A 25,710-nucleotide genomic window follows, 5' to 3' on the forward strand; every position below is an offset into this window, starting at 1 on the left:
TGCCCCCTAAACCTAATAACTGGTTGGGCCACCGTTAGGAGCAACAAATGCAATCAAGCATTTGCCATTGGAGGAATTTTGACCCACTCATGTTTGCAGAATTGTTGTAATTTAGCCATATTGGAGGGTTTTTGAGCATGAACCACTTTTTTAAGGCAATGCGTCCCAAACGGATTCATGTCAAGACTTTGACCTGGCCACTCCAAAGTCTACATTTTGTTCTTCTTAAGCCATTCGGAGGTGGACTTGCTGGAGTGCTTTGGATCATTGTCCTGCTGCAGAACCCAAGTGCTTGAGGTCACAAACAGATGATTGGACATTCTCCTTCAAGGTGTTTTGGTAGACAGCAGGTTCCACTTACCAAGTCTTCCAGGTCGTGAGGCAGCAAAACACCCGTTCCTATTTAGCGCTTTTCTACTCTGAGCACACGTGTACATTCACACCAGCAGTTTTTTCTGTGCTGTTCCTAACTGCTTTCTGTCTAAGTGGTTTTTAAGCAGCTCACTGAGCATTTGTCAACAAGCAATCTGTATGAACCATTTCAGTCTGCTTTTAGACCAAATCACTCCACAGAAACAGCTTTAGTCAAAGTGGTCAATGATCTGCTCGTAAATGCAGACAATGATCGCACTTCAGTTTTATTACTGCTGGATCCAAGTGCTGCGTTTGACACTGTGGATCACTGCATTTTATTGGATAGGCTTGAACATTTTATTGGAATTACAGGAAATGTTTTATCATGGCTGAGATCTTACCTGCTTGGGAGGTCTCAGACTGTTAGTTTCAAAAATGATCTCTCTGAGACCTGTGCAGTGAGGCATGGGGTCCCTCAGGGGTCCGTACTTGGACCATTGCTGTTTTCTATGTACCTGCTGCCTCTTGGTGTTCTTTTACATTCTTTTAATGTAACCTTTCATTGTTACGCTGATGACCTGCAGCTTTATGTTCCTTTAACCATTGGAAATTGTGCTGAAGTCTCTAAACTAGAATGCTGTTTATCTGCAATTAAGGGCTGGTTATTGGATAATTTCTTGCTCCTAAATACTGATAAGACAGAGTTGATGGTCATTGGGCCACACAAATTTCAGCACTTGTCCCAAAATTTCATCTTGAAAATTGATGACAGTGTCATAAATTGCAGAAACAAGGTAAAAACTTGGGCGTGTGGTTCGACATGGTGCTCTCCTTCGAATCTCATGTAAAAGAGATAACAAAGACCGCCTTTTATCATTTGAGGAACATTGCCAGAATCAGACAAGTTTTGTCAAGCGACACTGCGGAGGTTCTTGTCCATGCATTTGTGTCTTCCCGCATTGATTATTGCAATGCTCTTCTTTCTGGCCTACCAAAGAAAAGTTTTAGAGGTCTACAGATGGTGCAAAATGCAGCTGCTCGCATTTTAACAAGAACTGGAAATTTGAGTACATTACCCCGGTTCTGAGATCTCTGCATTGGCTACCTTGTCAGGTTCGAGCAGATTTTAAGGTCCTGCTGCTCACCTACAAGGCTTTAAACGGATTGGCACCTTCATACCTCTCCGACCTTTTAGACCTTTATGTTCCATCTCGTGCTCTACGATCTCAGGACTCTGGCCTTCTAAAAGTTCCTAGAGCCAGAAAAAAGACAATTGGAGAGCTTTTTCTTTTCGTGCCCCGTTTCTGTGGAACAACCTCCCTCAAGATATTCAGCAGGCATGCTCTGTGGAGGTTTTTAAAACTAAGTTGAAGACACATTTGTTCACCTTATCCTACATGTCTTAATTATATGGCTTTTAGTTTTTAAATTTTTATTGTTTTTAACTTGTATTGTGTCTCTTACCTGTATTGCTATGTATCACTTTTATTTCATTTATCCCTTTAGTTGTACAGCACTTTATTTGAAAGCGCTTTATAAATAAAGTTATTACTATTATTACTATTATTATTATTATTAACAACAACATTCACACGCATTCCGATGCATCCATCGGAGGGCAAACATGGGGTTAGTATCTTGCCCAAGGATATTTGGCATGCAGACTGAAATCGAACCACCTACCACCCGGATAGTAGGTGACCTGCTCTACCACCTGAGCTACAGCCACCCCACAAAGCTACAGGGGTTCAGATATTGACTCAGGTGGTGACTCCAGGGTGTCTGGAGTCATGAACACTGACCTTAACTGAGCCAAATGAGGCCTGCAGTCCTTTGGTTGTTGCTGTGGGGTCTTTTGTGACCTCTTGGATGAGTCTTTGCTGCATTCTTGTAATTTTAGTCGGTTCACCACTGTTCCATGTTTTCATTACTTGTGATGGGGTCCCACAGCTTTAGAAATGGCTTTTACAACCTTTTCCAGACAGAGATCTCAATTACTTTGTTTCTCATTTGTTCTGATGAAATATTGGATCACGGCATGTCGTCTGGCTTTTGAGGATCTTTTAGTCTACTCCACTTTGTCAGGCAGGTCTAATTTAAGTGATTTGTTGATTGAGAACAGGTGTGGCAGTAATTAGGCCTGACTGTGGCTAGAGAAATTGAACTCTGCTTTCCAAAGATGTGATACACCACAGTTAATTTACATTATAATGAAGGAGTGGGGGTTTGAATTTTTCCCCCCTTAATAAACATCTTCATTTAGAAACTGCATTTTGTGTTTACTTGTGTTATCTTTGTGTCTACTATTTAAATATCGGGAAGGGCGCAAACACTTTCTCACACTATTATAAATAGGGATGGGAATTGATAAGAAATTAGCGATTCCAAATCCATTGTCGATATCGCTTATCGATTAGATTCCTTATCGATTCCCATTGGCTTCACAGAGTCAGCATCATCTCTACGCAGCATATCAATGACAATATATTCATGCAAATTAATTACATGCTGTGTGGTCAAATTTTCCATCTTTGTTGTGATCAGTGTTGGAGTCATTATTGAAAAAGTAAAAAAGGTATTACACAGAACACTTAAAAGTAATGCAGTACATTACTTAATTACACCCTAATGAGTACATATGTGATTTTTCTCTTAGTATTTCAGTTTAGACACAAAACAAAGATGAAAACCAGCACAAAGACACTTCAAAGTGATGGTCACAGTGATTCTACTGTGGAAACACGAACTGGTAGAAACGGAGGCTGCAGCCTGACTGCTCATTAGTTTGTTACCTGTTGAAGTTCAGCAGCAGCTGGCTTCACCAAAATAAAAATAAAAATAAAAGTAACATCTATATTCAGGTTATAGACCACTCCACTATTTTCCTCCTCTCACATGTGAACTGAAATCAGCTGATTGTAGTGAGAGCTCAAGAACCGATAGGCACTAACAATTCCAAGCAACTGGACAACTGGGAACCAGTTCTTGTAGAGAACCCGATTCCCATCCCTAATTAGAACCCTAACCCTATTTTTTGTTTTAAAAACAAAACACAAACAAACAAACAACAAAAAACAGACACACAGTAGCAGCAGTAGGGGTGGGTTTTTATAATCGATTCATCGATTAAAATAGATTCTGTCTTGGATAATGTGAAAATCGATTCATTAAAATCCTGAATCGATTTTTTAATATAAATTTATTTTGCCCGAAACGGCAGAATCTCAGGTGAAACCTCACAAATTTTCAACAACCACCAAACAGCTAAAACGGTAAATGAGAGCAGGAACACGACTTCTGCACAAAGACGTAAACACAAAGCGCGGACCTGCGGATCAGAATCAGTGAGATGTCGCCTTTCTCACCCGACGGCACGGACACGGTCGGGGCTGAAAGCCGACAGCTCGCTGATTCTGATGTTTCGGCGGGTCCGCGCTTTGTTTTCACGCCCTTTTACGCTGATTCTAAAGCTGTAAGTTTTATCTCTCTCCACACAATATTGACTGAACCAGCAGCAAAAGAAGATCCAAACTATGCTTCACATAAACATCGTCATGAATTCCTTTTTACTTTTGCTGTTTTGCTTCCACCACGATAAAAATCACACTTCATGCACAGCCCTCTCTCTGTACTTCAAGAACAGTTTCCCGTCTAAAAATCTGTTTTCTGCATTATTCGCTTGCTTGTTACGCACAAGTCTACTGTTGTTTACAGGCTGTCGGCCGCTGCTTTTTTTCCCCTTTTACTTACTTCCGAAAAGAAAACCTAATTTCTGCCGTTCAATACTGAACAAATTTAAACTTTTTAAAATTATGCAACATGCAATACGCTTAGCTGTGTCTCTAAAAAAACCGCTGTAATGTCAGAGGTAACGTTCATATGTTGATTAATGGTTTTCTTTCGTTTTTGATGTACTGCAGAATATTTTTATAAAATCCCAGGCCAGGAAAACCACCTTCATGTTTTTCTGTGTTTTATCTTCAGCTACTTTGACACAAAGACATCTGCTGTGATGCTCACACCTTTGATAAAGTCTTGCGTGTGTCAGCTTCCTTTTAATAGATACAAAAATATGTAAATGTACTGATCTGAATTATAATATTTCTGACTCAAAATTTCCCAGATTCAAATCGAATTGAATCGGTATCGAATCGATTCTAGAAATCAGTGACAAAACCCAGTCCTACACAGCAGTATAAACCTGCAAGTGGCTAGTCGAAGCAAATTTTTGCTGAACCTCATGCTCACCCCAGCGCCTGCTATGTGAGCGCCTTAAGCCGAGGAAAGTGTCAAATGCACGCAGTTATAAGGCTTACCTGTCCAGGACCACAAGATCAGTAGCAGTCTCAGCATTGCTCTTAAGGATTCTTTCCAGATTCTGAATCTTCTGCTCCAGTTCTGATGGGTCACACTTTCCATTCAGAATGGAAGCCGTGAGACCAAGGATACGAGGAGTGCAGGAGCAGCCCTCAAACAGCTGCACACACAGAGGACAACCAGGTCACCCACAATGATTTTGCATGATTCTCTGCCACTATTACAATAAACGTAATCCCATTTCCTTAAAGACTACAATCTCACCTTCATTATCTGACAGTAAGGGTGGTCTGTGATGGCCAGGTGGCAGTCATCAAACACCACCAAGTTGATTTTCGACAATGGTAAGATTTTATTCCTCAGAACATGAAGGAATATGTGGCAAGTCATGACCAGCACCTTACAGAAAGTGACAAGGACAATGGAATAGATTATTACCAACAGTGAGTACAGGATATCTAACTATCAGATATACATCTCTATTTTTCTCTCTCTCCTGCTCTCCTTCCTTGGATGTGTATTTGGTGCCATGTATGTAATGTAAATTGTCCACAGCCAAATCTGAACAGTCACCAAACAAAACAAAAACATCTGCAATCACCCTCGCACTCACGATCTAATGACACAATTATCACCCTGTCCCAAGCAGACCCCAGTGAAATCACAGACAAAGTACACTGGAGGATTTAGAGTCCCCCTGAAGCATGAAGGGAAACAGAGTGCTGGGCTTACCATGCCCAATAAGTCAGTGTTTAAAGGTATGAAAAAAGAAATGCAAGTACAGATATTATTTTTATTATGACAAAGTAATGGTGTTTCTGAGAAAAACACTGGCATCAGACAATATTTGCTTAACTGGATGCTGTTGGCTTATTATGTGAATGTGATGACATTCAGGAACAACAATGACCAAAGTTTAACTTCCATCTGTGTTTAAATGGGACCCAGTCTCATATTGTGTACATTCAAAGTGAGTACACTGAAAGAAGCTAAAACAATTAGTTTGTATAAATATGTTAAAAGGGTGAAAAAAAGATGAACAATCTGACATATTATTGTATCCAACCAGTATTGCCCTTCATACAGTTTGTTTTACTCTCCAAGTCTGTGTGTAAAGGAAGACAAACTTGTAAGAGCATCCCAGCATGCAACTAGCATCAGCTTAAGCACACCTGATTTTCTATTATCTGTCGACTCCACCGTTGGTCAGTCCATGCTAAGGTCTCCTCCAGATCTGTATACTCTCCCACACTGAGGTCAGAGTGAGTCCTGACTGCAGCTGCTTGCTGAACTACAGAAGCAGCTGTGGAGCACAGAGCAGAGATACAGAATGACACACAGACAAAAATCAAGCACAATGTCACACCAGCTGAATCCGAATAAACAACAAGTTCACAGACATTTCTGGCACAGGTACCTGTGTTCACTAGAAAAACAGTCCTCTTTGCATTTTCTTGGTAAGGTCCACGTATTTGGTGGGAGAGCTCTTTTGTTAGAAGTACTGCAATGAAGGTCTTCCCTGAGCCAGTATTCAAGCAGACGATGGTATTGCGTTCAAGAGCTGCTTCAAGAAGTTCAACCTGTGGAGGCAGTTTCACATTTAGAGACAGCAAGCCCATAGCAGAACTAGGGACACAGTGACAAAGCACAGTGCTTTTTAAAACTACTGGGGATCACTGATCACTAAGGCTGGGCAGTTCATCAAAAATGATTCAAAACCAACATCCAGAACACTCTGATTAGTGTGATCTAGCACTATTTATAACTTAAATTCTGTTAATACTTCTACCACTAAAATATACTAAGGTGTGTGATGGAATAATTGAATGTTCACATGTCATAGTCCTGAACCTTTTTTTCCTCTGCTTTTTGAGCCATAAGCAATCAGCAAGTATTACTCAGGAAAAGGACTCCAGCATTATGAGTTAGACTGATAACCAGTACGTGGAACTGGTATACATATGTGGACACCCCCCACCGCCCCCCAAAAGAAAACAAAAAAAACACCTTGGTATAAAAACAGGGTGAAAGACGTCTACTACAAAAGTAGTAGATGTCTTTTAAAATTAGAGTACTGGATTACTTATGACAATTACAGGTCAATATACACATCTCAAAATCCTGAGGAATGACTACACAAGCAAACTACGATATTGTACGCTTTCTTTATCATTAATGTCCCTATATAAGTGTGTTACTTTTTTGTTTTTTTTATTGTTTTAGGGTTGTTTTTTTTAAATAAGCCATCAAACTGCAAAGACTTACAGATAAAAAAAAAAGTCTATATGGCAAAATATGGCACATTCAAATGACAATTCTGAGTCCTCACTTTCCCTTGTTAATTACAAAACAAAGGTGTTAGTTTCATTGCTTTCCATTGACAGGTTTGTGCAATTAAGTGGCCGTTCGGTAACTTGTCCTAGTCCTGTGGCTGTACCTCTGCTAAGGTCACTGAATGCCTGCTTTGCCGCTTATGCTACTTGTTCAGTTTTTTTGCTACTGGTAGAAAGATGTATGATACTTGGAGCACACTTTCATAGGATTGTGCTTTGTACAACATCAGTGATGTCTGCCTCCATATCTTCAGAAGAGCTGAGCTTTGCTCCTGACAGCAAATGTGGTCGTTTGCCTTCCATGCTCATCCTGTGCTCCGGACATTGCTCAGAAGACCACAGAGTAAAGACTAAAGATAGAGTTGACTGCACTAGAGCCATAGGAGCCCTTCTTTTTTTTTTTTTATTATTTCGTCTAATCAGTTAAAACAAACATAATAATAAGACACACAGGAAATCAGCAGTAATAAATGATCACTCAAATGCTCATGAATTGTAGCCTTCTTGCCTGATATTTTCTAGGTGTATAAATGTTATCATGAATAGCCTCCTGCTGCCATGGAAGACCAAAGAAAGGCCCCATGGGTGAGGTGGCAGGAGTAACAAGCTGTAGGCCAGCCATGCTTCAAACTGGTGGAGGTGAGGGGGCTAAGGCTCCTCCAGTCGTCCACTTTATCTCATTTCGTCATCCTCTTCTTTTCAACAGTTCACTGGCAGTGGACATGAAAAGATTTTGTTAGGGTGCTGCAAATGACAGACATAACATTAGGGTGTTTTAAGGTATAAACAAGTTAAATTTAAGACTTAAGAATGGCTAAGTATATGTTGGAAAATGCAAAAATAAATAAATACTTACTGATAACAGAGACACATGGGCTAGGCAGACAAATGTTAATCTGGGCTTCATGATAAAATATATCTTCAGCTCCTAATGCTTCCCCACATTTGGCTCAAAACAGACCTGAGAAATCAGAACATTGTTATGATCATGTATTTCAAACATAGCTCAGTCAATAAGATTCAAGTAATCTATAAATGAGAATCATTTATTCGGATCCATCAATCAACTACTTTTCAACACATCTTAAACCTGAAATCGTCACCAGACCACCTGACGCTTGCCTGAAGGCTGTTCAGCCCTGGCAGCTATAACCATTCCCAGCAGTCAGATTGGTGCAGCAAGCATTTCTTGCTGTAAATGAAGCAGTTCACATTTGCTTGCAATTTAAAAGATTACAACCTGACACAACAGGCCTGAAGTGAGGTCTTTCACATACACAAATCTAGTAAGTGTTTGAAATTAAAGCAGACCACACTGGTAACGCAAATACTGGAAGCCTTAACATTTCATATACAAGATGTCAACATGCAGGTAGAAAAAAAAAAAAAAGGGTGAGTAAGTAAGTAAGTAAGAAAGTAAGAAAGAAAGAAAGAAAGAAAGAAAGAAAGAAAGAAAGAAAGAAAGAAAAGCTCAAATTCTGTAGCATTTATAAACCAAGTGTGGACCTCTGTGTGGCTTATCATGGGACAAAGTCCACCTCAAAAATGGCCACACAGATGTAAACACACAGGTGCATGGTGCTAACTGTTTGGATCACAAAATTGAGGAAGCTAATGTGTTAACCTGCTTACATCTACACAAAAATGAAAAATTTATAATAAAAATGTAAACAATATATCACTGGGTACCTGGAAACCGTATTGACTTTTTTTTACGTTCTGAAACCGACTGCAACTTGTGATGACTAAATGGTTGCCCAGAGTTTGAGTGTGGCACACTCACAACCACTCCTGATCGCAAGGCGATTGCACAGGTTGCCTGATAAGAGGCATTTTTTCTAAAGTAGACTGACAGCAGTCACTCGCAGAGAGAGATTGTTGAAGCAAATAATTGCTAAGTTATCAAAGGGGACAGACTGCCAACATGTTGTCATCAGTCTGAATGAGTCTTTGTCAATGACCAACGCCAGTGTCACAAATGATTTAGCAGACTGACTTTATCTTGTGGGAAGTTTTAGCAGCAGTTTAGGTGTGCTTGACAATCTCATTTTGCAGCCAAAAAACAGAATATAGTAAAAAATATAATTTGCCGTTGAAAAGGTGGTGGTAAATCACAAAACATCTTTTTCTTCTGATTATCCACTTCAGGGTTGCGGTGGACTGAAGCCTATCCCAGCTGCCTTAGGGCAAGAGGTGGCTGAACATGTCACCAATCACAGCTATGGGCAATTTAGAATCACCAGTTAACCCAACCCCACTAACTGCAAGTCTTTGGATGGTGGGAGGAGAGCCAACGCAGACTCTGCACAGTAAGGCCAGATGGTGAATTTGAACCAGGACTCTTGTTGTGAGCCACAGTGCTAACCGCCATGCTGTCCCAGTTTCATCATTAGTTGATCAAATTGAAGTCCACTTCCCAGGTTCTATATTACGTTAAATTGTTACATTAAATCCAAGGCCGAACTCTGGCATTTCTCCACTTGTCAGCAAGTGGCAAAGAGCACAATGTGTGTTGGATGGCTAGTTAGCAGCTAAATGTCACATTTCCACCGAACACCTTCAGACAACCAGTCGAGCTGATGCACACGAACTCGACATTAAATTAGTTTGAGTAAACATTTGAATACTGGTGATTTAAAAACATGTACTAGAAGAAAACGAGAACTTTAAAGTCCCTGGCCTGAGAACTGCTATAAAAGTACAACGATAGCTACTGCTAAGTGTGCCATATTACAAAAAATAACTTATTTACGTAATGCTGCCTTACACTATGATGTAAAGAACCAAACGTCTCTAAGAACCCGTTAGCATTGTACAAAGCGTTGCCGATTGAGCAGAGACTTGTACAATTGCAATGAAAACCTTTTCACAGCGGCCAAAACAGTAAGTGAACGTAGCATGCCTAGCACACGATAAATGAAAGACTGGGCCTGTGTATTGCGGCGGTAAATGGCCTGGCTGTGTGTTTTTCCTCGCATTGTCCCTGAGCTACAGGCGAATCTGACCCATGGCTTCACTTGAAATTTACAGCGTTAAATGTAGTGCAACATCTGTACGGTTACTGCGGCCACCATGCACCATCATCATGTCAGCCAGCTAGCTAACAGCTAGCGAGGCCAAACACCACAGCAGTATTTTACAAAGAAGAAACAAGCAACTCGACTATAAACTCACCACTGGATGCTTTTCTGATTATCACCTCGATTAGCTTAAACTCATTCGTTGAATATTTTAAGTGCCATTTACTCTCGTCCCGATTTGGTAGCTACTCGTCCACGGGGGACCACTTCCTTTTACCTGGGCCTCTGCTACGACAAAACATTCACGTAAGCTACGCAACCGCTAGTCAAAGAGTGGCGCACCAGTCTACTAACACGAACCAGAATAGCAGTCCCCGTACCGAGCACGAAGTGTGGAGGTCCCCCTCCGACCATCTCAGACAGGAAACCACTAACGGATTTAACTAGACCAAAGCAACACTGAACACCTGTGACACTGAACCTGACGCTGCCCAGTTTACAGGTTATTAATATTTCATTCTGCTGTTGGATTAATCGTTACTACTATTTAGACTATAAATAAATTGTTCTCCCACTAGGAGCTCAGTCTGAGTGGAGTTTTTTTTCTCCTCCTCTTACCTCATGTAGTGTATTTTCGTTGTTTTTTTCCTATCAGCCTACCTTCTGACATGTCTGCCCAATGTGATGTTTGTGTAAAGTTGGTCAGAAGGTTCCTTTGTGAGTGCGCATGCGCCATTAGCGTGCTGCCTGCTGTAACCCCTAATTTCCCTCGGGATGAATAAAGTATTCTGATTCTGATTCTGAAATAGGTCTGTGTGAAATGTAAGTGAAAACAGGATGCAATGACAGCATTCAGACAAGCAGAAGCCTGGCTACTGGTTTCTTTTAACAAAACCCTGACAGCAAACGTCACCAAATGCTGTGTTCTCGATTCTTACCTGATATAGCATCAAACTGTTGCTTTCACATCTTAACAAATGTTTTCAGTGGGTGAAAAGTACCATAACTTCTCTGCTTCTGAGCCATACCAATGGATGTTAAATAAAAGTAACATTAAAAAAATCTATCATTGAGGATTTGCTGTTTGTTTGTTTGTTCTGGGTTTTTTGTGAAAACAGTGATAGTAATATCAAAATTAAGAAAAGCAATGGGAAGGGACATATAGGGTTTTGGAGCGTGATGTCACGAGAGGGGGCGTGACCAGGTTTTTTGGTCGAGTCGCCATGTTAGTAGGCCAAACAAAGCGAACGTGCTGTGTTGTCGGTTGCAACGTTAGTGGTCAATAAAGAGATGCTGTAAAGCGTGTTCATGTAAACATCGTCGGGTCTGCCGTGATACGTTTACAATGGGACTTGTAACATAAACAAAATACACTTCAGCTAAATACTTCTAATTTATTTTACCAAACAACGAGGAGCCGCACTATAAGGACTAAAGAGCCGCAGGTTGCCGACCTCTGATCTAGAGCCGAGGAAAAAAAAAATCAAAGGAGTGAGACCCATACGAGCATACAGAGTTGAGTAAGGACGTGCTGCCCAACTTTCATCGCGCACATATTTATTATTATATGGTCCTAAGTTGTAGTGCATACACTCACAAAATGTTTAGTAACTTCAGACCCCTGCAACAAGCCCAGGTCCAGTTTACTTTGGTGATTTGGACTATTCCATTTCACAGCTGTTGTTAATTTTTTTCCCTTTGCGTTGGCCTGCGCAGGAGATAATCTATTTATCGTTTCAGGTTGTAGTATTACACAACATTTTCAGATCTAATAGAAATAAAATGAGTGTTTCGTAATTCATTCAATTTATTATCTGTATTTATAACTGGCATTATTGTTTCATTCTATTATAGAATCTTACAAGAAAGAGGCAAAATTGTATTCCATTATGCTTTATTAGCTGCTTCGGTGAAAAACAAATCAACAATGCAAAAAAAATAATTTCAAAACAACATACTGGAAAACCGTTATTCATCTCTTGATTGCTTCAATACAACACTTGGGCACATATAAGCGGGACTTTTCGTGGCTGTTTTGATATCGCTGTCTCTGTTAACCGATCAAATCTCGCCGTGGTAGCAGCTTTACACTCGGTATGACCCAGGTTGATAGAGGGGCCCAGTCTGGATCGCATTCCAGCATTTTGTAGGCCGGTTTTCCTACAAAACACAACAAACATTAGCCCGCAAAGCCACAGTGAACAAAGCAGCATAGCGCAACGAATTCAATTCAAATTAAGACTTATTTGTAACCTACATCAACAATTATGTTATGATAAATTACGTAGTAACTACAACAGAAGACTTACCTTTGTGGAAATGCTTGGAGCAGACTAACATGTGAGCTGGAGTGTTCTGGGACGTTATGTTTGGTCTTCGAATGGCTGCAATCCAGGCCATCCGTCGGCTCTGTTACTTCGGAAACATGGCTCGAACAATTTCTCTTCCACTACGTAATCCGATAACAACGATCTCTTTACCCGTCGGCTTCCCGTGGCTGTCATGCAACCGGCTATTGCAGTTAATAATACAACATCTTCTTGCCATTTTTTGTGTTTCTTTTTATCGCTGTGTGACTGTTTTCATGTGCTAGTACTGCTTGCCACTCGTTCCCAGAATCCTTTGCGGTTTTACCCCTGAATGACGTCACATTTTCAATCTCTATAGAGATCGAAAATATGACGTCATTTCCGGGGTAAAACCGCAAAGGATTGTAGGTACGAGTGGCCAGTGCGCACGGGCCATAGACCCTGTGCACGAGATAATGCTAACCACTCACCACTGCTGTCATAAAAAAAAATAAAATGATCAATTTTGACTTTTGAAGCTTGTAGATCGATTGGTTGTTTACATCAGTCAACACAAGCAGAACTTCATTACAAAATGAGAAGACACATCGGCAAATGTTCAGCATTCAAACTACAGGTGAACAATAGTCAAATGTTTCCAGTTATGTTGATATCAGCTAGCCAAGTACACACCTACACAGCATGTCAACAAACCGTGAAAAAAAAAGCCACAAAAAATAAATGTATCGTGCTGGTAAGTATTTCTATACATTAGTATTTACAAAGGGTATGTTGTGACTTACCTTCAAAATTACAGTGGTCCCTCGCTATAACGCCATTCGCCTTCCGCGGCTGCGCTGTTTCGTGGATTTTTTTAGTGCAATTTTGCATGCTTTTTTTTTTTTTTTTACAGTGCATTGTGTTCTGTGTCCTGATTGGCTGCAGACCACTGTCGATCTCCTCCGTGCCCTCTCTCCTGCACAGTACAGAATCGCTACATCAATCGCTGATTCATTGATGTTGAATTATCTCGCAGCTGCTCTATTCCCATGTTCTGGACCTGAAAACAGGGTTTGATCTTTGGTTTCTTTCTATAATACTCGACTTATTTTTCTACAAAGGTTTGAACTTTGAGAGTGTTTAAACAACAGAGAAAAGTGTGAAAATGTTCATGCCTGTATGAGAAAAGTGTAAGTGTGTAGTGAGGGGCGTTACAGTCTTAAAACATCTATAATAATTGTAAAAAATAAAGTTGGCTACTTTGCGGATTTCACCTATCGCTGGTTATTTTTAGAACATAACATCCGCAATAAACGAGGGACCGCTGTATACAAATACTGAGAAATATAGAATTTGAATCCTTTCTCTCTTTTGTTCTGAGATGCGGGGGGAAAAAATATGCTGCCCCGACATCATGCCAGCGCATATTGGGAATGGCACAGGCACTGAGCGGTTTTCTATCGCCCATTTGCTGGGAGTAAGGGCGCCCTCCGTTTGCGAGGTGCGCCTGCTGCTTGCGGCGCAGAGAGGAGAGGGCGGGGCGGCGGGGGATTCTCGGGCTGGCTGGAGCAGCATCTAATAATCAACTCGCAAAATAAAACAAAAGGGGTAAAGGGCTCAATAACAATTTATAATTTACAGTTTGATGATTTAAAGTCTCACACACAACCCATCGAAAGGGGAGGGGGGCGGCTGCTTCCAAATAGAGCGCATTTCATTCATAATGATGTAAATCCAAGTCCATTATCTATTCATGATTTGAATCCTGGGTTGTGTGAAATCCCAGAAATAAACCCGAGACAAAGTGAATCTGTGAACTAAGGTGTAGGTCTATTAGGTTATGTTGTGGTGATCGGACAACATGACGGAGGGACTGGATTGCAGGGTAAGTCCTGAGACACACGGTAGTACAAGAAATCCCTTTCACTGGAAAGAACAGTGACTGTCGCTGCCCCCTCTGTCTTCCAGTACTCCAGAGCAAAGAGACAGGACGGCCGGGGACATCGCTGGGTTTTCTTTGCCTCGCTCCGATTTTAGTGGATTTTAATGCTGTGGCTGACGCCACTGGATTTTTTGTGTTGTTTTTATGTTTTTACTGTGTGTTCTCCCTGGCCAGGGGTGTTTAACTGTTTTAAAAAATAAATAAATTGTGAAATAAATTATATTTTCGTAATCGAGTTTTATATTGTTCTTTTGCCTTGGCTACTCCACTGCTCTGTCCGTTTTTTGAGGGGTTTCCCTTCACTTAGAATAAAACCACCTACATATCTGGCTATTCTGAACATGTCAGTGTCCTGTAACCATCCGTCGGTAAACTGGAACTGGGCTTGTTGCAGGGATCTGAAGTTACTAAACACTTCATGAGTGTATGCACTCACACTTAAGACCATATAATTATAAATATGAGCGTGATGAAAGCTGGGCAGCACGCTAACGGCCACTCTTATGCTTGTATGGGTCTAACCCTTTCACTCCTTTGATTTTTTTCCTCGTACCTTTTTTTTTTTTTTTTTTTGCCTTTTCATCAAGTCTGTCTGTGTCAGACCTGCCGCTTTCTCCTTCGTTTTGTACATAACTGTTTTGGGGGCAAATAAAATGCAAGTAGGGATTAAAACTGCAGAATGAATGGTTACCGGTGCTGGAAATGCTAGCGCTTGATGCAGTGTTTTGATTTTGCTGCCACTGGTACCTACAATGCAACGCGTGCAAGTCACGTGGTCTGTCAATCTCTATACATGTGTTTGTGTGTTCATTTGGCCCCATTGTACTTCTGTATGTTCTCATCCTCCTCCTTTTTGATGTTGTTATCTGCTAGGCTTTGGTCTTCTGCTCCTTGTCTGGTTTTTAACCATCTTTGATAGTGTCTCCTATTGGAACTTGGAAACAGGACCATGTTGCAGACTGTACAACGGTGCCCCGGAGACTATTCAACACATACTAGAAGGGTGTGAAAAAAAACAAAAAGTGGTCCCATTGGTCATGAGAGCATTAGGAGACAAAGTCTCCTAAAGCATAAATGCAGGAGACATTGTCGCAGATTTCAGACACAACATCTCTAGTCTAGAAAAAAAAAGTCATTATCATATACTACACATTGAGAGGTTTTATTTGATATCACTCTCTTATTTATTTTTTTTAAATCTTAACTCTTCATGTTCTCCCTGTGCTTCTTTGGAATACATTGTAGGAGGAGACCAGGTGTTTCCTACCACATACCAAAGACATGCTAGGTCAAATATGCTAGATTAATTGGTGATTCTAAATTGGCTGTGTGTCAGGGTCCTCTGAGCAACTATGGACTTATGTTATATTATATGTATTGTATATGTATTTTTGGTGTTGCTGCCACAACTCTGTGTGTGTGTGTGTGTGTATGTGTATGTGTGTACACGTGTGTACAGATGCCGGTGTTTCTGTGAACACAGATTTGCGGGCGCCTTCAGGCCCGGTGGGTGTGGCCCTGTTGGTACTGGCCACACCCAAAGCCACACACCTGCTGCTGATCAGGGCTTGTCGGGGGAGCTACTTAGGAGAGTCTCGGAGCTCCCACTGACGTGGGATCATTGCATGAGACTCCACGTTAGTCACCCAGTTTAGGTTTAGTCGTTTAGTGCATGCCTGCTATTAAGCGTCCTGACAGCTGCCGCTATTGTTTCCCGCAGGAGGAGCATAGGAGGCCCCAAGGGCAGCGAGCACCGGGAGTGCAGACACGGAGCAGAGAGCACAAGGAGGACACGACACGGGAGTCTTGGGAAACACGGGGACTTATTGTTGTTTTGCACCATACATTGTAAATAAACGCACTGTTCGCACACCGAGCACTGCGCCTGGGTCCTCCTTCCCTACACCCCCACAGTCTGCCATGCCAAACCGTGACACTATGGGTGTGAGGTAGACAAAGTAATTCAGGTATATAGAATAAAGCCCTGTATGAATTTATTTTGAAATGTGACTTGTAGTTTAAAGAGCTTCATAACACCTCGGGTGAGCACAGCTGGTGCCCAGCAGTTACCTGCTAGTCTAGTCACTGAGCCTGGTATAACAGATTTCTCAGTGTTTGACTTGGGACCAAGTTATGGACTTTTCGAGAATGTTTCCATGCTTTGGCTAGGTCTTGTGTGGCTGAAACTGATTATGAACTTTTAAGTAGTTTCCATGGACAGTGATGTTAAAAGTGTTTTTCGTGTGGCCGAACGGACCCCTTTCAAGACTGAAAGTCTGTCCTGTTGAGATAAAATTATTTGAAGTGCCTCAATAATGCTATGCTTTATTAATAAGTGTTATAAAGTTATATAGTATAGTATTAAGTGGACACAGCCCTGAAAAATAAAGGCATTAGACTATGTGTCCTTGGGGAGTGGAATGCTGTAGACTCTTGCTCACGCTTGCCTGGGAAAAAGTAGATAACAGGGGACCATCTTCTAGTGGAAAGTTACTGAGACACTGTTGTTTAGACTAGAATGAGAGAGCTTCCGTAATAAAACTGTTAAGCCCGCATCACCATTTTGAGAACCACAGCAATATGTCATGCAGGACGCATCTCCCTTCTAGAAGTACTGTGAAAGCGAAATAAAGTGTTAAGTGGTCTACTGAGCTGTCACAGTCTGCGGGGCAGACCGAGTGGAGAGAGTGAGGTGGACCCAGGTGCAGACACAGATGAGGAGATGAAACTGAATCTCAAACGAAAAGCGAGCTTTTATTGTGGCTGAAACAATGACATGACAAAAACAGCCGGGACAGAGATTAAACTTAACTAGAACCTGAACTGGAGAACAGTATGACTAACTATGAGAACTAGGGAGACTATGGTTATGAGGACTATGAACAAGATTCGGTGCAGATGCATGAAAAAAACCATGAGAAAACCTTGACTTGACATAAACACTAAGAACGTGATCTGCAACGAATCTTGAAAAAACACTTGACATGACCTGAGGGACGAAACACAGACGACGCCACACTGACAAAGAGAAACACGGGGCTTAAATACACAGAGGGATAACGAGGGGAACTAGGCACAGGAGGAGCTGGGAGTAAACAGAAATGACAAGACCAGGAGGAAGCAAAACTCAATACATTGACAAAGGACACCGACTTTCAAAGTAAAACAGGAAACAATTCACAAAGACGCAGACTTAACACAGGACTAAAGCTATACTAAACACGAGCGTACAAGAACAAGACCCTTAACTGAAACAGACGAAGAATAATAATAATCAACAAGACACAACCAGAGATTAAGAATAGCCCATAATACAAAATCAAACCAAAAGATAAGAACTCAAAATGCTGGGTCGAAATGACCCAGAACCGTGACATGAGCAGTGTTTTGTCTTCCATCGGATGCCTCTGAGGAATCAAAAGAACTCTGTGAAGTGTTGATATTTAACAACTGGGGGCTCATCCGGGATTGCGATAGGCTAAGGAAGACAGATTGGGCAGTCTGGGGGCTCAACCAGCAAAGTGAACAGAGGCCCGGGTCATTTTCAAATAAAGGTAAGCACCACCTGTTAAATCAAAGTGTGCATATTGGAGCTTATCTAAATCGTCTGTTTCCCAAGTTGTTTGAATTCTCAGTGTCAATTTGCTGTTGTAGACAAAGAGGTGGTGTATGATCTGTCCCACTGCGTTAGAGCAACTAAATTGTGGGTGTAATAAGCCAAGTAAACCAATTGGCTGTTGTGGATAGCGACTGAAAAGAGTAAGAGTAATTATTAGGGATGCACCGATACCGGTATCTGGTATCTGCCTCGATACCACATTTTCTAAAGTACTTGTACTCCTTAAAAGTCCCCCGATACCGGGGACCGATTCCACGCTCTGAGAAATGTCTATGTTTGAGCGGCGTGTAAGGGGTTAATCACAGGCGCAGAGTCCCCGCCCCCAGGCCCCGGCTGCAGCTCACAGCAGGGAGAAGGCGAGGCGAGACATGTCAGCCGTGTGGAACTATTTCAAAGTGAGTGAAGACGACAAAACAAAGGCCGACTGCAAATTGTGCTCAGCAAAATTGTCCAGAGGAGGCTCAAAAGGTAGCGCATTTAACACAAGTGATTTAATCAAGCACCTAAAATCCCAACACGGCAATGAGTACAAAGAGTTTACCCACGCTTCTAAACCAACACAACCCATGCTGCAGCAAACTCTTGCAAGACGAGAGAAAATGTCCAGAGACAATCCACGTGCTGTGAAAATAACACAGACAATTATCGAGTACATTGCATTGAGTGACCAGCCACTCTCGGAGGTAGAAAATGTCGGATTCCTGCATCTCCTCCATGTTCTGGAGCCCAGATATGATGTCCAAGCCGCCGCTACATGACTAACACGGAGCTGCCTAAACTACACGAGTTTAGTGGCTCGTGAAAAAAACATATCCACAGCCTACTGGAAGCCTCCTCTGCGTTTAGTTTCACCACAGATATTTGGACAAGCAGTGTTAGCCCCGTGCCACTAATTAGCCTAACCTCCCAGTGGATAGACGAGAGTTTCACGCCACAACGAGCCATATTACATGCAAAACAATTCCGCGGCTCGCACACCAGCCAGGCTATAGTGCATGTGTTTGCGGAAATGCTCCAGACATGGGGTATACCTAAAACATCAGTACATGTTGTGCTTGGTGACAATGCCAAAAACATGATAAAATCCATGAATAACGCAGGGCTCCCAAGTCTGCCGTGTGTCACTGTGATGGATGCATGCAACCACACAACTGAGATACTTAGGTAATATTCATTTGGTCTTTTGTCTTATGTTTACGTTATGCTCTAAAGTTTCTGTGATCATAAGTTAATTAATTTGATATTTTGAGTTTACCTGTAATGCATGACAGCACTAAGCTATAGCCCAAATGGTGGCATAGACTTTCCTTTGCATTGTTTGTTATTTTATACAGGTATGTTATATTGATTATATTTCTGCTCTTTCTGAGTTACCTGACCTCCGCTCCAGTCCTTCCTGGTTTGGCTGAAAGAGGAGGCTGAGGGTGGAGCTGGTTTAAATGCAGAAGCCAATAAAGTGGAATGGACCATCTATTGTGATCATGCAGGGGGAATGGGGTTCTTCTTGAATGATGGTTATCTGTTATCTCTTTAGTTTTCACCTTTGGTGTATATAATGGTTTATTCATTTGCTATATAACTGGAGCTGTTTCTCATTTGGGCAGGTCAGTTTGTTGAGTTATGTTTTTGTTAAGTGATTTTTGAGTAGCGGTCTGTTAAGTTAACCTCTTTTATGGGCCCACTTGGTTCTTAAAGACTTTATTTTTTGTTATTTTGAATTTTTGTAATCATCTTGTCCTTTTTGGGGGTATAATAAAACCCATTTTTTGAAGTTTACATTTGTGCCTGTGTGTTCCTGGCTGCTTGGTTCATGACAGTCGCGCACAAGTTCACGAGGGCTTATTAGCACAGAGGAGCATAGCTGATGCTATAGCAGTGGGGCGGAAAATAGTTGGGCATTTTAAACACTCCGCCTTAGCCTACTCCCGCCTCGAGGACATTCAGGGACAGCTCAACCAGCCAATAAAGAGACTGCAGCAGGATGTACAGACGCGCTGGAACAGCACGTATTACATGCTCCAGTCCCTCATAGAGCATGTGTCTGAACATGAACTCCCTATCTCACCGCTCACCAATGGGCTCTTATGAAAAAGACTGTTGCCATCCTCGCCCCCTTTGAGGAACTAACTAAAAAAGTGAGCAGCTACGACGCACTAGCCTCTGATGTCGTCCCAGCTGTGACTGTGCTAGTAAGACTTCTAAACAGAGAAACAGACGAGGACCACGGCGTCAAGACAATGAAAGCAACCTTACTGGCAGCTGTCAAGAAGCGCTTCAGTGACGTCGAGACCAACCCACTGTACTTCATCTCCACCATACTTGACCCAAGGTAAAGTCTGTGTGCTATAGGTATTCAATGATAAACTACAGTACTAAATGTAAGATTAATTTCCATCTGAAATATTATATTTTTGTAACTAAAATACACAAATACAAAAGTATGCAATATGTATAATATGAAATACATTTACTACCAGAAAGCCAAATGGCTGGCATTTGTGACAGTGGTTTAGGGGAAACTAAAATCAGTCCTATTTTTCCACATATTAATACATTCATTAATTTTGTTCAGGTATAAAGATTGCTTCTTCCCCAACAACACTCCTCCGGAGGCCAAGCTGCACCTGAAGCAGGAGCTGCAGAACCTCCTGCTAAAGTGTTCCTCAAGGCCCAGGCCAGCACTAGCAGCAGTCTGGACACTGTATTTGAAGAAATCACTAAGGAGCAGCCCCAGGCACCACAGCCGCTGGTAGCAGGTGCTGCCATTGAGCTCGACACATACCTCAGAGAGGCCCCAAGCCCTCGTGAAGACAGTCCCCTGAAGTACTGGGGTGTCAACAAAATCAGGTTCCCCATTTTGGCTAAAATGGCCCGTAAATACCTCTCAGCCCCATGGAGCAGTGTGGAAAGTGACAGGCTTATTAGCTCAGTGTCACACATTATAGATGAAAACAGAACCAGGCTGACTGCTGATAATGCAGAAAAGCTACTGTTACGCCCCAGTCTAGGGGTACAGGAACGCAACATAAGTTTGAAAAGATTGCCCCGCATTGGTCCCCAAAACCATACACAGAGGGAAAACCAATTTCTTAGTGAATGGTGGTTTATTTTTCTACACTGCAAAAATGAAGCTCCGGGGTGAACAAAGGCCAAAATAACAAACAAAACAAGCTAAGTCAGGAGGAGGTGCTATCTAAAACCCTATGTGAAATCAAACATCAAACAAAAGACAAGCGCTACACCTAACTCCCTAATTGAAATAAACAGGAGAAAACAGTGCAAGGAAAACAATAAGGCAGCTCACCCCTTCTGTTCCAGTGCTATTTACAATGAAAACTAATGTACACACTATATACAGAACTCAGAAAGTCGCACAAATGTCTCAGGTTTTGGAGGCCAGGGTCAGGTCTGCTGCTGCTGTCAGTGGCTGCCCCGGGACAACTGCTGGTGATGGATTTTGAATGCGACCACATGATCAGCGGACCAATCGGCAGCCGTCAGCTCATCCAATCCGGGGCCTGCCAAGACTTAAAGACACAGACAATAACAGCCACCAAAACAGATTATGGACAGGGCCATAACAGCTACTTTTCTTTAAAAAAAAAAACCTGCCACTCACTTTTTCTAAATATGCTCCATTAAGTGAGTCGTCTTAGACTTGATGTTAATACCTACCTCAGTTGCACTGACTGTCACAGTTCTATGTTGGTGGTTGTTAGTTTATTCAAATATTGTGCACTAAATAGCAAAGATGTTTATTAATGCCCCTTGTGTTGTCCAAAGCGGCAGAGTTTATAACAAACTGAAAAAAATACTTGAGTTGCGCTGTCACTGTTTACATTTTTTTAATAATTATTTATTCTGTAATATGTTGGATACAACATGCTTTTCATTTTAAATAAATGTTCTTAATTCCAAACTAGTCCCTTGTTTTTTTGTTAAATTATATGACTAAAGCTGTTACCTGTAAATTTAAATCATGTTTTTATTAAGTACTCGGTAACGGTATCGGTGCATCCCTACAAAAAAGATGTCACCTCACCACAGGGGTGTAGTGCAGGCAGAAGGCAATGGAGTAATGCTCCGCCACTTCTTATTTCTGAGGAAATAAAATAGTCAATTAACTCAATTGGTTGCAATTTATTCATCATTTTGATACATACACCCATGCTAGTGGGATTTTTTGGGTGGTCTACTAATATTGCACTAATATATATTACAAGGATGCAGTTAGCTTATTTCAGTAATTACCTCCCAAGAGCAGTAAATATCAGCGGTGTGAAATTACTCAAAAAAGTTTTATATTTTAGATTTTTCAAAATATCCACCCTTTGCTTTGCTTTGGAGATGGAGCTGGACCAGATGGTGGCAAGTAGAGCAGGGCGATATGACCAAAAATATTTATCACGATATACATTTGAAAATTTGCGATAACGATATAACTGACGATATAATTGACACTAGACAAAATACTTTACAACTCCACAATTTTATTAGTGGAAAAAAAAACATCAATGTATTTTCACTTTTCACAAGCAGTTGTTTTTTTTATGTGCATTAAAGTTATATAATATAAAAAATTAACAGTGCAAATGGAAATTCCTTGCTGACAGTTTAACCAAAAGGCATTTCCAGTGGAAATTAGAGCTGGGCGATATGAGATTTTTTCATATCACGATATGTTTTTTTCATTTCAGGCGATAAAGATATCTATCACGATATAAGCCAAATAACTATATTTGTAAGATTTAAATGTGCCGTTGCTCACAAGTAAAATGTGAAATAATCAGCAGCATGTTTTGATTTAAATATTTATTTCCCATAATAAGTTCAACAGGGTAGATGTACTTAAGGAACATGAGACTTTTTCAGATAAATAAAGGCAAATATTGCAAACTACACAAAAGGCAGCCGCTAAAGCGTTTAAGTTTCAAAATAGAACAAACGAAACAGACTAAATTGTCAATTCCACTTAGAAACAAAATATTAATTCTAAAAATAAATCTTAGTTTGTTTTACAGAAGAACAGACAAAACTGACTAACTTTTGTCAATATCAAATAAACTGAGAACTAAAAGGAAATTCTCAATCTCTCCTTGTTGTATAGCTGAGCTTTTCAAACAGTTTTAACAGTTACTTTAGTCTGACAAAAGCCGAATGACGAATTAGCGCTTCCAGTCAGAGACTGAGGCTACGTCCACACGTACACGGGTATTTTTGAAAACGGAGATTTTCCGTTTTCGTTTTAAAAAATAATCCTGTCCACACATAAAGGGAGAAATGAAGGAAAACGCTGCTATAAACATGCCAAAGCAGCAGGTGGGGCTAGATTCCTAACCGTGCAGAAATGTTGGCCAATCAGAAGTCTAGAAGCCTCGGTGGGAAAAAGTAAACAAAGCTGGGGCATAGAAGCAGAACCGAGTCGTATGTGTGGAGGGACAGTAACTGTGTGTATATGTAAGCATTTAAACACTGCAGAGAGTAGAATTAACAGTAACAGTATTGTAGAAATTCATTTCACCGAAACAATAACGTGGCGCACAGTGTGACGCATGCACCAGTTTATTGTATTTCCAGACTTGCTTTCGGCACAATTTACAGTGCACGCTACTCTGTTTTTTGTCAGACTTGAAATAGCCGAAATACCTTCACACTACGGAACTTCTATGGCCCTTCCGTTCGACAATCTCTCCGGCATTGGAACCATCATCTGTTTTCTCTTCGGTCACGCTCGGTTGATTTTTCTAGTCGGCACACTCATTTCCTCCATTACGCGCTGGCTCCATTACCTGCTGGCTGCTTCCCAAACAAACACACGTGCGGCTTGGCACTTGTGCTGTACGTAACAAGTCACGCGACGTGACGCTGCGGCTGTGATTGGTTCGGCTCTGCGTTACTTAATTTGGATTGGCTGACCTTTTTTTTTTTTTTTTTTTTTTTTAAGAGGACAAGAGCGGCGAGGTCTATCGCGATAGCTTAATTTCTCTATCGAGTAAAAGTTATATCGCGATACATATCGTTATCGTTCTATCGCCCAGCTCTAGTGGCAAGGCAGCTGCAGATGGGTGCAGGATGCTGGACATGTCTGGCTGAGCCTGTAGCTCAGACATGAACAGGTGCAGACGCCTGCCGAACACTAGCCATCCCCACCCGAAAAATTGGTACAGGTGTGGAGCTCTGCTGTACCCTGGCTGGCCTCACCCTAGGAACCGGCATGGGTGCAGGAGCCTGAGGAGTAGGTAAGGGTGCAGGAGAAGGCTGGGTCGCGGCTACCCTGACCCTGGGAGCCAGGACTGGCACAGGTACTGCCTGGACGCCCTCTGTTTCCACCCAGAAAACATACGCGGGTCTGAGGACCAGTGGCGCCTCAGCTGCCCTGGGAACAGGAGTAGCGACCGGAAACAGTTCTTTGAGGTGCTGACAGGGGAGCGACACCAGAAATCTTTAATTTTTGTCAGTTCTCTTAGTTATCATGCTTCTTTCCCTCTCTGGACCCTCTGTCCCCCTTTAACGGGTGGGCCATATATGGGATGACTGCTGTGTTTGGGCACTTGTCAAAGTATAAAAATTACAGGCTATTATTAAAGCTAATTCTCTCAGACCTCTCATTATTTTCCAGCCTCCCCCAATCCCCATTCTGGTTGTTTCCTGCTTCCACCTTTGTGCTCAGACTAGGGCTTTTTACCTTCTTTACAGTTAAACAACTAATCTTCCAGGACGGGCGATTCTCTGCGCTCCTCTCCTCTTCTTGCTTCAACCTTAGGGGTTGACTACCCTTTGGTTCGTTGCATAGATCAGAGGATTATTCTGCCCCAATGTAAAATAAATAATTTTTTAGATTTGACGATGACCACATTTGCACTCAGCTGGAATGAATGGCTGGTTTGGGGTGGCTGTAGATCAGAAGGTAGAGCAAGTCTTCTACTAATCGGAAGGTTGGTGGTGATCGATTCCTGGCTGCTCCATCTGCATGCCAAATATCCTTGGGTAAGATACTAACCTCAAGTTGATGCGAGTATGAATGTTAGATCACTTCTGCATTGAAAGAGTGCTTGTATGAATCGGTGAAGCAGGCATGTCGTATAAAGCACTTTGATGCTCCGGGAGAAGGCAAGGCAAGGCAAATTTATTTGTATAGCACAATTCAACAACAAGGTGATTCAAAGTGCTTTACAGAGACATTAGAAACAAAAACAAATAAAAAGCATGATTTAAAATAGATTAAAACAAGCAAACAAACAAACTAACTAAACACACACATTTCACACCTGTTCGCGCGATCTGAACCCTTATCGTAAGGGGAGCTACCAGTCCTTCTGTGGACGAGCTACTTTCTATTTTAAATTCCCTGAATTTAAAATACTCTCTAGACCCAGTCTAGACCCAGCTGGGGAGCTACCCAGAGCTCTAAACCCACTTAACAAACAAACAAACAAACAAACAAACAAAACAGTATATAAAATCAAAACAGATAAAATCAGAACAGTAGATAATGTAAGTTTTGAAATTTAAGCTTAACAAACAAACAAAACAGTATATAAAATCAAAACAGATAAAATCAGAAATAGATAAGATCAGTAGTTAGTGTAAGTTTTGAAATTTAAGTTTAAAAGTGTGGATCTGGTGCTTTATTCAAATGCAGCTGAGAACAGGTGAGTCTTCAACCTGGATTTAAATAAACTGAGTGTTTCAGCTGATCTGAGGCTTTCTGGGAGTTTGTTCCAGATATAAGGAGCATAAAAGCTGAATGCAGCTTCTCCGTGTCTGGTTCTGACTCTGGGAACTGATAAAAGACCGGATCCAGATGACCTGAGGGATCTGGAAGGTTCATACTGGG

At 41.5% G+C, this 25,710-nt stretch overlaps 1 protein-coding gene across 5 annotated transcripts in view; it reads right to left on the reverse strand.

Moving 5' to 3' along the window:
* The window catches only part of dicer1 (dicer 1, ribonuclease type III), a 33,082-nt gene extending 22,261 nt beyond the window's left edge, over window positions 1-10,821 (reverse strand). Inside the window, exons 1-7 of one of the 5 annotated variants that reach the window (XM_086274168.1) lie at window positions 10,179-10,572; window positions 7,861-7,965; window positions 7,513-7,714; window positions 6,089-6,251; window positions 5,844-5,974; window positions 4,936-5,070; window positions 4,671-4,831 (exon numbers count right to left, since the gene is read on the reverse strand). In XM_086274168.1, the coding sequence (XP_086130294.1) occupies window positions 4,671-4,831; window positions 4,936-5,070; window positions 5,844-5,974; window positions 6,089-6,251; window positions 7,513-7,626 (704 nt within the window). In that variant the 5' untranslated portion in view covers window positions 7,627-7,714; window positions 7,861-7,965; window positions 10,179-10,572. Of the gene's footprint in view, window positions 1-4,670; window positions 4,832-4,935; window positions 5,071-5,843; window positions 6,252-7,512; window positions 7,749-7,860; window positions 7,966-10,178; window positions 10,575-10,642 lie in introns of those variants that run through there. The other 4 variants (XM_086274167.1, XM_086274165.1, XM_086274166.1 and 1 more) reach the window with 4 other exon arrangements.
* Between the last annotated feature and the right edge of the window lie 14,889 nt (window positions 10,822-25,710).

Source organism: Aulonocara sp. 'chitande type north' Nkhata Bay, linkage group LG19 (assembly GCF_057382095.1).
Source record: "Aulonocara sp. 'chitande type north' Nkhata Bay isolate Kocher_YH1m ecotype deep benthic linkage group LG19, A_spYH_male_GT1.1, whole genome shotgun sequence".
Taxonomy (NCBI): domain Eukaryota; kingdom Metazoa; phylum Chordata; class Actinopteri; order Cichliformes; family Cichlidae; genus Aulonocara; species Aulonocara sp. 'chitande type north' Nkhata Bay.